Source organism: Charadrius vociferus, unplaced genomic scaffold (assembly GCF_000708025.1).
Source record: "Charadrius vociferus isolate BGI_N301 unplaced genomic scaffold, ASM70802v2 scaffold323, whole genome shotgun sequence".
Lineage (NCBI taxonomy): Eukaryota > Metazoa > Chordata > Aves > Charadriiformes > Charadriidae > Charadrius > Charadrius vociferus.
This window is the reverse complement of record NW_009647692.1, coordinates 260,181-274,311: the sequence shown is the minus strand read 5'-3', so window position 1 is coordinate 274,311 and position 14,131 is coordinate 260,181. Positions and strand designations below refer to the sequence as shown.

Below are 14,131 nucleotides of genomic sequence, written 5' to 3'. Positions count from 1 at the left end.
GGCGGGCCCCGGCCCCGGCCATGGCAGTTCCGCGACCCCGGGGCCTGAAGCGGATCCGTCCTGCCACCTCCTCCCGAGGCGTGCCCGTGCGGCTCCAGCGGCCGCTCGGCCCCCGACCGGCCGAGCTGCGCTGCGGGGTCACTGCCGAGCGGTCCTCGGTCGCTCGCACGGGAGCTCTCTGCCGGTCTCTGTTCATCCGAAGGCTGGTGCCGCTGCCAGGACTGGGGCTCCCGTGGACCCAACCCGTCGTGCAAATGACACACCGTTCTTGGGCCAAAGATAAATATATGCATAACTGGCCTGTACATTTGGGATTTGTGCCTTGCACTGCCTGGTAATGATGGCAGTGGACTGAAAGACAGGAGTTCTGGGTTCCGCAGCTCACTGCTGCTGAGGCCCCGAGATACTTCAGGGAGTGTTGCTGAGTGGCATTCTTCGTCAGGGGCGCAGTTGGCAGCTGTGCGTGGTGTGATCCGCAGTGATCTGCAAGGGTTGCAAATGCAATATCCTCCAATTTGTGGTGGCGATGGCACAACTCCTTTGCTTTCAGTGGAGTTATACCAGAATAAAATTGGAGTAACCCGGTGAAGAGTTCGGTCTTTAATGTCTTGTAGCCTTCTTGGCAAAATGTGAAAGCTCAGTTTACAGTATTTTAGCCAACTAGAGCTTTAGAGGCTATTCTAATGCTAAAAACAGCCGTTCTTCTGAGTGACCTGTATTGCTGAGTGTATTTTAGAGGAAAATGCCACGCATATTTATAAACAGAATTGCCAGCTCTTCTGATTTACTTGTCTAGGTAATATCAGACCTACCTTTCAGTTGAATGCTGGTGGTTTATAGAAAGAGGAATTCCTGGCTGTTAGGCACTACTTTGGTCAATACTGGGAAAGATAATTTTGCTAAACAAATAAGTATGTCTTCAGTTTTCCGGTATTTGTACTAATATTGTGTCATCAGTCTAATCTGGGAAATTACGTTATTTCACAATGGGAGAGTAACATTTCTGTCAATGACTGCATCTTCAGCCCTCAGTGAGAGGGCAGATCACTGTGTCTCCTGTCAACTGTCCAGAGGTGGCAAAGGAACGTTCTGTGACTGTTCCCATAAATCACGGGTGGATACAGGTATAGGTACAGGTTTAATTCCAGACGTTTGGTTGTTTGAATTGGCTGTGGTTGTTGGAGTTAATTTATAAGCATGGTTGTATTTTTGAACTTCACATAAATTATTTACTCTCCACTCTACAAAACCAGTGTCTATTCTGTACTGTGAATTTTATTCACTTCGAGTCGTTTATCTGTCTTTCATTCTGGCAACAGATTAACCACAGTCAGTTCTAGCACTTAGTTACTGTGGTACAGCATAAATTGTATCATGAGGTGACCTCATATTTATTAAGGGAAGAGACTTAAATAGGATCTATCTGATATCTTTTAGTTTCTGAAGACATATTTTTTTCAGAACATGCACTGTAATTAATCTCCTGGAAACCTGAAGAAAAAAAAAAGGTCAAATTACTTACAAAGGCTGTTTTCTGGTTCTTAAGCTTCTCAACAAAATGAAGGAAAACACACCCCTATTTATAAATATCACCTTACGGCAGTTTTTAAATGTCACTGTAACACCATTTATTTTTGCAATAAAGTCCCATTTGTTGTATTAGAATAAAATCCTATAAACACATACTCTAAATATGAGCAAATTCTGAACTACGGAACACTGACTTAAGCTTTAAAACACTGTTTACTGCTGGATAATGAATGCTTGCTTCTCCTAACAATTTTGGAAGTACAAACTAAGGGAGTCTAGGTTACAGAAATGCCTGATCAACAGTATGAAAAGACATGTTACAACATTTCTAATCCAGGGAATCCCCATAGTAGGTAAGCACTGTGTGATTTGGGAAAGTAATTAAAGACTTCTAACATGCTTAGTCACCAAAAATGAGGTATAAGAGTTTTACTTTAAGAGTTCCTTTTAAAAGTTCAGAACTTTATTCAGTGATATGGTTTCTGGGTTCAGGTGTGCTACTGGACACACCTCAAAGATTCGTGAATTTCAGACAAGTTAATCATCCACACTGGGAAATTTGGCCATCCATTTAAAAACAATTAACTCAAAATAGAAGTGCCCAAATCTACAAACACTATTAAAAAATCTTGGCTCCTAGATGTGGAATCTGCTTCCCTCAACTGCCAAGAGGTAATTGCACATTGCAAACTGTGTACTTACCTACTTGTGAAAGATTTCTTTTTCGCACACCCTACATTTTGTGGGGGCACATTAGAACAATCACTGTGGTTGAAAAGGTCTTTTTGAGCAAGGGACTTCAGGACAAGGTTTAAAAGTACAAGTTTAAATTCTCGTGTCTCTGCTACCTGTTTCAGCCTAACTTGTTAAGCTACAGACAATGGAGTGTTTGAGCCCCTTCTAAGAGCTACCAATGTGTTTCTTATCATTAGGAATCGTTTTCTATGCTTAAATGTGTCTTCCATTTTGTTGCAGGAGGCCAAATGTGCGTATATCATCATCATCATGGCTGTATACTGGTGCACTGAAGTGATCCCACTGGCTGTTACCTCGCTCATACCTGTGGTATTTTTCCCTCTGCTTGGAGTTCGGAGCTCTAAATCAGTAAGGAGCAGTTCTTGCTCAATCCAGACCTGATACAGGGATATCCATTGCTCCGATCCCCCATCAATATTTAGCAAACAAGTCTGATAGGAAAGCACTTCACTTACATGGTAATGTTTTTTAACATACTGAGCAGTGTTCAGGCTTCCTGTATGGGACAATGCTGAACTAAATACACATTTGCCCAAAATGTTAAGGGTGTGGGGCTTGAGGTGGCAGAGGGGATGGTCTGTTTCTGGGCATGGATCCTGCTGCAGAAGCATGCCACTAGTGCTAGCAGTTTGTGTGTCCATAACCCATCCCGTGAGAGAGCAGTACTGACATATCCTCTGGGAGATTTCAGAATGCGTGGGACAAACTTCTTCTGACAGGGTAGATAGCATGATGCCAGCAAGTACGCTGTGTGCCCTCCAAAGCTCATTCTGGCTGTTGGTGTTCATGCTTTAGTCCAAGGGAGAGAGGCTGTATTTAGGTACTGTAGCGCAGGTTCACTACTGGCCAACAAGCACGTAAGGACAGGTATGGTTGCTAAAGGTGCTGCGAAATCCATTTTGGAGCTCAGCATTTGTAGTGCCTATACAATACTTTGAGCCCCTAACAATGTTTTAGGTAACTGCTGCCATTTTGTACTTTACTAACTCCTAATGAATCAAAAAGAAGGTTCATGATGCACAGAGAGCCCCTGCACTAGACAGTTCAGCACTTGGAACAGGGGATCAAGGGTCCAAGAAACTGGAGGTGCCTCTGAGGCTGCAACTGCTCCTTCTGCCAACGTTGGGATGGGACCTGGTGCAGTAAATGGCTTTGAGAGGATGGAATGCCACATGTACTATTGAAGCTAACAAGAAGCGACATTTGGGTCCCTGACCTACCTTCTCTGTCTTTCAGGTGTGCTTGCAGTACCTAAATGACACAAACATGCTTTTCATTGGAGGGCTGATTGTTGCAATTTCTGTTGAACAGTGGAATCTTCACAAAAGGATTGCGCTGAGGGTCCTGCTGATTCTTGGGGTGAAACCTGCACTGTAAGAGTATTACATTACTTCGTCCTTGCCTGTGTCAATTCAGCAGAGGCCTAGGGATAGTGTTTAACAGTCAGCAGAGAAGGGAACCTTCAAGAATCGCTTTAGCTGCATTTTTACAGAGTTTCCAGAGGTGGAGTCTGGAAGCAGGAACAGTTTATTTTTCTTTAGCCAGAACCAGCACCTGGCTAAATTCTAGATGCTTGCCACTGGGGACAAAATGATGACAGACTTAATCATGCACAGACTAAGGACCTAATGGCTTTCTGGGATTCCTTCAGTGAAGGTGGCAGAGCTGTCCTAGAAGGGAATCTGGCCCTGCTGTGTATTACTGGACACTACACACATCCCTGCCTGGGCTCTGCTGCCTAAATTACAGTGACTACAAAGACTAGCAGTGCCTGTTTTCTTTAATCCTTTCTCCTCTGCCTGCTTCTCCCTTTAGCCTCATGCTGGGATTTATGATAGTCACTGCCTTCCTGTCCATGTGGATAAGTAACACAGCCACCACTGCTATGATGGTTCCCATTGTCCAGGCTGTCCTGGATCAAATGGACAACACAGAGTATGATATGACCATGATGGAACAAGCAACTGGGCAAACAAATACAGTGATTGAGCTGGAGGAAAAGAATGCATCAGATCCCACTTCAGTGCATGGTAAGGCCCTACTCAGCAGTGAGTTGATCCTACGGAACGTGATACACTCAGAGCTCCCTGACCTAGAAGGAGTTCTCCGTACCTTTTCCAAGGAAAGAGGGTGGTAACCTGACTGAAAATCCCTAAATGCATGACATTTAGGTTTTACAAAATGGCCTCCAATTTTGGTGGCTGCCGTTTTGTTACGCTTAGTGCTAAATCCCATGCAGATTGTTATGTTCTTTCCTTCGAGCTGGGGTCATTCTCCCATAGTTTTCTTGGACTTAACTGCCTGCCTAGGGAATTGAAAAGCATATCCTATGAGAAATATCGTCCAAGCCCCCAGCATCCCACTTTCTAAATCTTGTGATTATGAGTGGGGATTCAGCTTCTAAGCCACTTAGGAATGTTTGAAAAATTTTGTGCAAATACAACCTATTTTGGTTCTGGGGTAATAAATATCTCTTTATCGATCAGACCGTTTGTGGAAGTGGGGAGAAGAAAGAGGAATACTTTAGAAGCTACATGGGAAATAGGAGCCAGTGTCATTTGACTCACAGTAGGCAAACTACTCTTTGGAACACTTTAAAGTGTGATCTTACCCTGATGCTTGACTCCACAAGGTCCTTCTGTCGATGCTGTGGTTCTGCAGTAGGTTTCACTTGACTTGAATGACGCGCAAAAACTCAGTCCCTCTGATTTCACTGCTCTGCTGCTACAGAGGGCTATATTATTCAATACCATTAAAGATCAGATCTGCCGTCCCTTTCTCTTTCAGAGGAGGAAGGATTGTCTTGAGGATTTTCATGGAGATGTGTTTTCCCTGAATTAGCAAATTGAACTGCCACGATCCTCTTCTGTGTTACTGTGTGCAAGAACAAGTGCAAATGTTGGTAGTGCATACTGTGTCCCACACTGCAATCCTTCTGCCTGGGACACAACATGCCCATTTTCTGGCTTAAATGTCCATGGAAGACACAGTATAGAAGAAGACTGTTTATGTGTGCCAAACATTGCCCTCTTATGAGACTGACTCATAACTACCGTATTTATTTGAATCTTGGAGGTGTAGTTTAGATAAAACTGTGATCTCTGCTTTTTGGTTGCTTCGTTTCTTCACTTTTGAAGGGAGAATGCACTATGATTGTGCAAAGCTCAGCTACCATTTTTATGTAAGAAGCACAAGCCCGCAAGAATGCCACGTGGTCACAGAGTGCTCTGTAAGGTTGCTCATTTCTAGCTTCCAAACAGTTGTATTAAAGATAAGTTTTCATATTTGCAAATGCTCTTCTTAATGTTGGTTCTTGACTCCCAAAACTGGACTTCTGCTGTAAGACCAGTAATAATAATTTTGCTGGTTTTCTGTCTACTTAAAAGGATCTGCTTGGCTTTGCCGGCTAATATATTTTAATGGGTAGTGAAGGTTATAAATGTGTGCAAAAAATACCCTTTGGTATTGTTGAATTGGTTGTAGTTTCCATACATTCATTTTCCTGCTCCATTAGTCCAGTCAGACTTCAAGATTAGACTGTTAACCTCAGAGAACAATGGACATAGCAGCAAAATTTCACAACTGATGTAAACTGATGTAACATATTGATCTTAACAGTTATGCCAGGAAAGAATTCGGGTTTGGGTGGGGTTTTTTTCCTGCCTGTATTCACAGCTGTTAAAGCTAGTTGGGTTCTTACTGTGGTATTGGAATGGTTCCAGTGACTACAATATCTGGCTGGTGGAAAGCCTCTGTGTGAAACAAGAACTTGCTGCTCAGAAACTGTGGCACCAATATGGACAACAGCATCCTTGGATCGTGTAGACCCAGATTGTCAACCTCTCTCTTCAGCTCCTCATGAACATGAGTCCAGAGCATGTAGGAACATATCTGTGTTTTCTTTGAATTAAAATAAATGGCATACACAGACTGGAAGCACTGAGCCTGCAGACCCTGAACTCTCCGCTTCCCTAACTTTACCTGAGGCAAGTCATGTTCTTTGTGTCTAGTCATAAGCAATGGACAAGTCCCTGATGACCCCAGATCTTCTGAGGAAAAGAAAACGAGGAAACGTATATGTAAGGGAATGACACTTTGTGTATGCTATGCTGCCAGTATTGGAGGAACTGCAACACTCACTGGAACAGGACCAAACATCGTATTGAAAGGCCAGATGAATCAGTAAGTCATTCATGCTGTTTCTTTTACTTATGTTATCTTAGTGTTTGTGTGACCAACTGATTAGTCTTGGATGACAGTTTCAGTTGCAAACTGTAAGCAATAATCAGTTCATGAACCGAGAGTGAGGAATGTGTATGAAGTGATGGGCCTCATTTTTCTGCCTCAGCCTTTTCTAGGCAGCTATGTGCTGGTATTATAGGTCTCCTGAGAAACTTGGAAATACTTGCTGGTAATCGGCAGACAGCTGGTTGATCATGAGATAATGGTTCTTCTGCCACCTCTTTTTCAACTGAAATGCATCACATTAGCAGAGGAACTGCAGTGAAGAGCATCAGAAGAACGTACAACTAACTCTTCTCATAAGCGCACTGCAGAGAGCTAAAATTAGCTTAGGCTCTCCTATATTGTTCCTCCATGCTGTGGCTGTGGAAACTGTACAGATACTGTTGTAAGGGAAGGGACTTATCCACAAAATACTCTCTCTGCTAAACTCAGTTTGGGAATTGATTTAAATGAAACCTAATCTACAGTGGAAATTTTGCAGGCTCCACAACAGTCCCTCAACATTGCTTTCTTCTGTTGGGTGTGCTTCAGCCTCAGCTGCCACATTACCTGTTGGTTTTAACACCCAGCTGGAAATTTGCTATTGGTATTTTTCCTGCAGCCATTATTGGTGGACAAAGGGAAGAACAAAAATGGCTGTTCTTAAAACACTGGCTTTGTTCTTTTAAGCCAACTAGCATTTTTGTCTCCTATTGAGCAGAAGTGCAGCTATTAATTTCAGGAAAGACAATTCTTGCTCTCAGAATGAATGGGGAGGAAGAAAGAACGTCCTGTCTTGGAATAAACAAGCGGTCATGTTGCAAGTGACCTTTCAGCAGCGCCTGTCTTACTAAGACCTAAAATATCAACACGAGCTTCTATATGCATTAAAGTAATATATAGGGAAAACAGAGGATCATGTAAGTGCTGCTCTGAAATCCAGGCTGCCTTCCTATTGACTTCAGTTAGGCTATGGATGTTTCCTACGATTACTTGCAATGGTTGTTCTACATTTACAAGTATAATTGTCAGTAGTGCATATTGAAGGGAGAGCAGATTACTAAATGTTTTGACATTCATACAGAAAGCATTTTTCTTTTCTTTTCAGGTTATACCCCAACAATAATGATATTGTGAATTTTGCTTCCTGGTTTGGGTTTGCATTTCCAAACATGATTCTGATGTTGGTACTAGCTTGGTTTTGGCTACAGTGCTCCTTCATTGGACTCAAGTGAGTATTTAACTACATGACATTGTGTAAATTCCTCAGCTAATGCAGATCAGCCTATTGAGAAATCTGGATAAAACACATGGACAGACAAATTACTGATTTTGTAGCAGAGAGCAGTTCCATTTCACAGCAGCTCTTGAGGTCTAGAAACCTTTTGTGTTCGTGGAGTTGCACTAAGGCAAAAGCTCTATACATTCTTAACGAGCAGACAGAATTGCCTTTTTATTTTTCAATTTCACATCTGAGAATTTCAACCTTAGCAGAGCTAGCTTATCTGTTTTGCTACGCTTGATTCAAAACTGGGTTTTTCATCCCAGGTTGCTCCAAATTGGACAGATACCTACTTCCATTCGTAGACCCCATTCTTCTGTGAGAACTGGCATGTCCCCATTAAATGCTTTGACACTGTTGCCATTTCTTTGTTCCTGGTCTCTGCTGTAGTCTCTGTTTGTCCCCAAGAGTGACAGCTTCAGAGTGGCAAGCATGTTAAATCCTTCTAATATGTTAATACTTACAGTATTTTCTTCTCCTAATACAGTATTTTCTTCTCCTTTTTCCTTAAAGCTTTAAAAAAAGCTGGGGCTGTGGGACAGAGAGAACTGCTAAAGAAAAAGCTGCATACAATGTGCTGAAGGCAGAAGTGAAGAAATTAGGCCCTATCTCGTACGCTGAATTCAATGTCCTCCTAATGTTTGTTTTGCTGGTTGTCTTGTGGTTTTCCAGACACCCAGGCTTTGTAAAAGGCTGGGCCACCAGGCTTTTCCCAAGAGGAGAAAAGTAAGTTTTTAGGGTTTTTTATCGTGTACCCTCTTGGTCGAGAATCAGATTCCCTTGCTATTACATTCAATTTTGAGTGCAGTTATTCATTCTAACCTTATCTGAATTCACATGTTTGCTGGGCTTAATCCTGTCGCTTGTGGGTGAGATCACCAACTGATCTATTGTTTGACAGTTTGTACTGCGATGAAGGCTGGAGACTGGGACATGGAGCAAGCTGAACCTCCTAAAAGAAGAGAAAATTCTGTAATGCTGATCTCAGTCACACTGGTGTACACATTAGTATTTTGTTTGTATGAGCTCAAATCAGTTGCGGTGTCATTTAAATATTTGGTAATATCACCTCTAAACAATACCTTAGAACTCACTGGGAGATTGATTTGATGCTTTGAATGGCTTCTTCACATAATGCCTGTGGCATACTGAGAACATAGCATGCACAATGGGACTATCATTTGGGCCATTTCTTTACACATCTTTCTTTGAGATGCCATTGTTGAATCTTGGCTTCACCACAGAGAAGGAACCCTGCTCCCAGGAGCCATTGTCATCTGTGACTGGTTATTAATGCATATTGTAGCTCCTTTATTTTATTCCTGTGTTTGTGTTGTGGCAGGTCTAAGAGACCTTGGTCATGAACTAATGACCCATTTTGCTAATGTACAAGCCCCAAACAGGATGACAAAGAGCCGTGACTGCAATGCTGGAAGGCAGCCATCTTCTAGGAGAAAGATGTCTGTTTTCTGAGCTATATTCTCTTTTCTTATTTAGGTATATCACTGATTCTGCTCCTGCTGTGTTTGTTGCCCTGCTACTGTTTATCCTTCCTGCTCATAAACCCAAATTCACAGGCTGGAATGCAAGCACGTCGGACCCTGAACAGACTGAAGAAGGTATTTAAAAGAGGAATTGTAACATTGGGAAGCAGTTAGACAGCTCCAGCTAACATGGCAGAAATGTGCACTGGAATTGCGTGCAGTTCTTCAGGATAGCTCACCTCCCTCGCTTCTTGGGCAGGGCTGCGGCATGGTCCCTGCTCACGTGTATTAGCCTTGCTGTGTGCAGGTTTCTCAGTAATACTCATCTGCCTGTTGGGTCTTCCCTTAGTGTCTTACAGAACAGGAGACAAAATGGCTTCATTCTCCTAAAACATGTTCTGCTTTTCATTTCTCACTTCAGATATAAAAAAGCCATTTTTATCAGCCCCGCTGCTCGACTGGAACGTGGTTCAGAGGAAGATGCCCTGGAGCATTGTGCTGCTGCTGGGAGGAGGTTTTGCTTTGGCTGATGCAAGCGCAGTATGTCCTGACATCTCTTTTTCTCTGACTCAAAGGCGAACTTCTCTGGTTTGTTATCTGGTCCTGTATTACTGGGCATGCACCCAAAGGTTAAACCCAGTAGAGATGTTCAGATCTGGAGGCAGATCCAAATTAGCAAAAACTGGGAGGAGAGGTGAATGTTTGTGTCTCTTTTTCAGGAATTTGTGTGCTCTGACCAAATTTCTTCAATTTATCTTACCTCTTGGAGGCTGCCGAGTAGTTTGGGATCTTCACTGGACAGACCAGAAAAGCAGCCTTTCTCATTTCTGTTATCATCCCGATCCCAGCCCTGGCTAGAAAAACAGAAGTATAGATAACACTTGTAAGATTTTCAGAACCATTTGAGATTTGTTTAAAGGATGTATTTCTTCATTTTTAACCCAAACCACTACTGAAGTTGTCAGGAAGAAAATCATTGTGGGTAGATATCTTCCAAAATTGTGTACAGTGGTGTTTCTTGAACTTCTTGTCAGTGGCTGTTGCCAGGCAATATACTGATCATTGTACTTTCCCAGATGGTGTTTCTATAATTCAGGAGTCATTTAGCATTATTTGGTAGGAACACTACACATAACATAAGTTCCCTGTTCATGAGCTAGGCGTTCTAAGCCTCACTGAAAGCCACTTTTTTTTTCTTGTCAGAACTCTGGGCTCTCAGCTTGGCTGGGTCATCAAATGATTCCACTAGGATCTATCCCACCGTGGGCCATTGCAACAGTACTTTCACTTATTATAGCTGTCTTCACCGAATGCACCAGTAATGTCGCCACAGCCACACTCTTCCTACCTGTCTTTTCATCCATGGTAAGATTACTTCCATCCTTACCCTATCAACGGGGAGGTCAGAGTTAAACTGACAGTCTCTAGTGGCAAAGCAATATCATATTTATTTTCTTGAATGTTGCTCCAATGTTGATCTAAAGCCAGTAATGAAACAGTCCATCTGACAGTATACCATAAGGGACTGCGATTTTAGCTAGTGTTCACTGCTATGTTTATATCATCACATGTAGATAGAAAGTGGGAATGCAAACTGTCTCCAGTCTGCCCTCCCTCTATGCTTGGAGCCTGAGAACCAGCTTCTTGGGGGAAGAAGCTAATTCCAGATGCCTATTCCGTGGCACCCTCATTGAAAAGGAAGCCAGTTCAAACCTCCTGGAATGTGTGTCCCTCGGCCCTGGAGAAAGTGAAGTGAGAGTCACTTTTTTAATACAGGTCAACAAACATCAGTTACTTCTGGTCATTTTGTATCTGAAGCATCAACTCAGAACAGGAAAAACACACACACACACAAAAAACGCAAAACAAAATAAAATCCAGCACTTTCTATTATCCCTTCGAATGGTTCCTTCATCTTCATGGTTTTATGCTAGAATACAGAAAGTGGTGGGCCTGGTTATTAGAAATGTGTCATTTTCCATAGGAAGCCAGAACAATTTTAAAACTTATAGAGGAATACCTGGTAAGTTTTGCTGCCTTTTCTGAGCAGAATTGAAATTGTAGCGTAAAGGAAAAAATAGGTTACTTTGTTCTTTAATTTAGAAAGTACAACCACTTTATTCTAGACCATTTCATCGAAGTAAAATTATCCCAGTGAAGGTGCTGAGCTGTTAGTGCCTTAAATTGGCACCTAAGTTCTGAGTCCCACAGAGTTTATGTAATGTCTAAGAGTGTTACTCCACATACCTAGTAATTATAATCTCATTCCTGTGTTACCCTGGCAAAAGTGTGGTCCAAGGTCAAAGAAAAGATCGTTGGATAAATTTGACCAGAACTCCAAATTATACCACAGAGCAAAATAAACAACAAGAAAGAATCGAGCATTGTTTTTAAGTATCATGGGACAGGAAACAAGAGCGAAGTTATCTTTAAGCACGTGTGGATTTCAGAATAAAACGCTTGTAAATTACTCTGGTGATATACTAGGAAACAAAATGAGCGTCTATGTCTCAATGGTCTGGGAAATGGTCTTTATGCTTTTCTTTTGGAACGCCATTCTCTCCGTTTCATTGCAGGCTGCATCTGTCAAGATCCATCCTTTGTACGTTATGCTGCCTTGTACTCTCAGTGCTTCCTTTGCCTTCATGCTACCTGTTGCAACACCACCCAATGCGATAGTGTTTTCCTATGGGCACATACGTGTTCTGGATATGGTAAGATGATAATTACCTGGTCTTTTATCTGAAGCTCTCCATTACCTTTATCCTGAAATATGGTGAGAGTTTAATTTTCTTAGCTGAGTATTTCCAAAGTACCAGGAAGCTCTTGTAGGCTGTAACTACCACCCCATGCCCCTCTCTTATGCAGTGTTAATACTGCAATAAAGTTTTGCATCTCTGAAGTAACAGTACCTTTCTCACAGGCTTTGGCAGACATACAGCCCAGCCCAATTGAAATTAGAAACTGAGAAGTCTTAAGTCTCTTAAACACTGAAGAGCTAAAATGCAATCAGTGCTTTCCGGTCTTCTGGGGCTTTGGCGAGTATAGCTGAAGCCTTTCCACTGGAGCTGAAAGCAGAAGGTAACAATCAGTTGCCCTAGGCTCTGGTCCTCTGATTGTCTTCCAGACCACGCAGTGCCAGGTTCTGTCCCAAACACCCAAACTTTATTGGTTTTCTATCTGGAGACTTGAAGGGGGCAGGAGCTGTTCTTTAACTAATAAGAACAACTTGTTGTACATGCCTTAAAGCTCCTAGACTAGTTATATAGCAAAGTGTTCAAAGGCTTTGCACAGTGTGTTCCCTGGTATTTCCACCTAAGCAAGAACATAGGGCAGTGGGTACAATGGCTATTTCTGTGATTTATTTGACCATGTGTCTATCTTGTGTATGTACAAATAGGCTGTTGTTTGTTTATTGTTGGTTTGGACTTTTGTCCTCACAGGTTAGATCTGGAATAGTGATGAACATCATTGGAGTCTTCTGTGTCACACTGGCCATCAACACATGGGGAAGATCTATGTTTGAGCTGGACACATTCCCAACCTGGGCAAACAGCACGGCTAACCAGTGAGCAGTGAAGAATTCATGTGTTAAATAAGTAAAGGACCCTTAATACTACTCCCTATTGCCCGAAGCCCTATACAGAGTCTCATCACCACTTCAGATCCAGTGTCAAGTGTTTGCTACCTTCTGGGAGTCACAAATCAGTTCAGGCATGAAACAACTCAAATTTATTCTAGTCTTGTGTCTGGATCATAAGTATGACCTCCAACCAATGTCAAGATTTAGAATTTATTGAACTTTAAATAAAGAGAGGGCAGGCTGTTGTATCAAGTGCTTTGAACTATCATATCACTGATATGTACTTGTAAATCATTAGCATTAAACACTGCACTCAGGCAGGGGCTGAAAATGCATTAACTAGTACTTATATCCACAAGTCAGCAGCTGTACAGGGAAATCCCTGTTGTCACTTGTCTAGTGAAAGAAGGGTTATGTTATGTTGTTATGTTATGTCACCTTATTTTTTGTTATGTTGTGTTATGTTTTAGTCGGGCCTCAACCGTGTGGTGGAATCCTTCCAAGTCAACATCCAACACATTTTCCATTGCCTTGTTTTCACTCCCAACTCTCACTGTGTTTAGATGCTCTTATTGAGGGTTGAGATAACATAATTCCATGCTGGTCATGATTCAGCTGATGTCTTGGGCAATGATGGTTTAAGGCTGGCTTTGTGTTTCTTGCACTGTGGCACTGGCAGGGACAGGAGCCTTTCCCTCTCTCGGCCACAGGATGTGGTTTTACATGCCAACCCGTGTGGTGTTAGTGCCAGCCTGGAAATGCACAGTGGCCTGTAGGACTTCGCATCTATTGTGAAGGTGCCTGGATTAGCTCCTGATGTGCCTTATTAATTAACTCTGGAATTTTGGAGTGGAGACAAGGCATGAGAAAGGTGCTGATTGAAGGCATTGTAAAAGTTTAGGGGCTTGTGCTGGCTGACAGCAATGGGAGTTGTCTTGTGTACTTCACAATTCAGGTCCTGTGAGAAAAGCATTTTGTAGCACCTGTTTATATAATTTCTGAAGCAGAAGCAGTCTACAGAAGGGTTGGTGTTGGACTAGGTGTACTTTGTCAGCGGTACGTGAATGCTTTTCATTCAGCCCTGGAGATGAAGTTGGGTGGGAGATAAGGCAGCGTGCTACAGAGGAGAGATCTGTGGGCATGACCTGAGTTCTGCTCCCAGACTTGCTGTGCAGCCTCATTCAAGTCAGTTCACCTCTTTTTGCCTCAGTTTCCCCTCTTGAAGAAGATGTCGTGGTACCTATCTACCTCACAGGGGTGTTGTGAGGACAT

The 14,131-nt window shown here is 42.5% G+C and overlaps 1 protein-coding gene across 1 annotated transcript; it reads left to right on the top strand.

Moving 5' to 3' along the window:
• Window positions 1-2,508: 2,508 nt before the first annotated feature.
• Window positions 2,509-13,028, top strand: SLC13A5 (solute carrier family 13 (sodium-dependent citrate transporter), member 5). Its single transcript, XM_009881440.1, has 11 exons — window positions 2,509-2,634; window positions 3,523-3,659; window positions 4,102-4,316; window positions 6,297-6,468; window positions 7,619-7,741; window positions 8,306-8,518; window positions 9,290-9,411; window positions 9,698-9,816; window positions 10,480-10,641; window positions 11,853-11,990; window positions 12,720-13,028. Exons 1-11 carry the CDS (start codon window positions 2,536-2,538, stop codon window positions 12,846-12,848), a joined length of 1,629 nt encoding a protein of 542 aa, XP_009879742.1. The 5' UTR covers window positions 2,509-2,535; the 3' UTR covers window positions 12,849-13,028.
• The last annotated feature ends 1,103 nt before the right edge of the window (window positions 13,029-14,131 follow it).

Coding starts and splice junctions, on each gene's coding strand:
- SLC13A5 (XM_009881440.1), top strand. CDS start 2,536: ATGGCTGTATACTGGTGCACTGAAGTGATCCCACTGGCTGTTACCTCG. Junction 8,519..9,289: donor CTTTTCCCAAGAGGAGAAAA/GTAAGTTTTTAG, acceptor TTTCTTATTTAG/GTATATCACTGATTCTGCTC. Junction 9,412..9,697: donor CCCTGAACAGACTGAAGAAG/GTATTTAAAAGA, acceptor TTCTCACTTCAG/ATATAAAAAAGCCATTTTTA.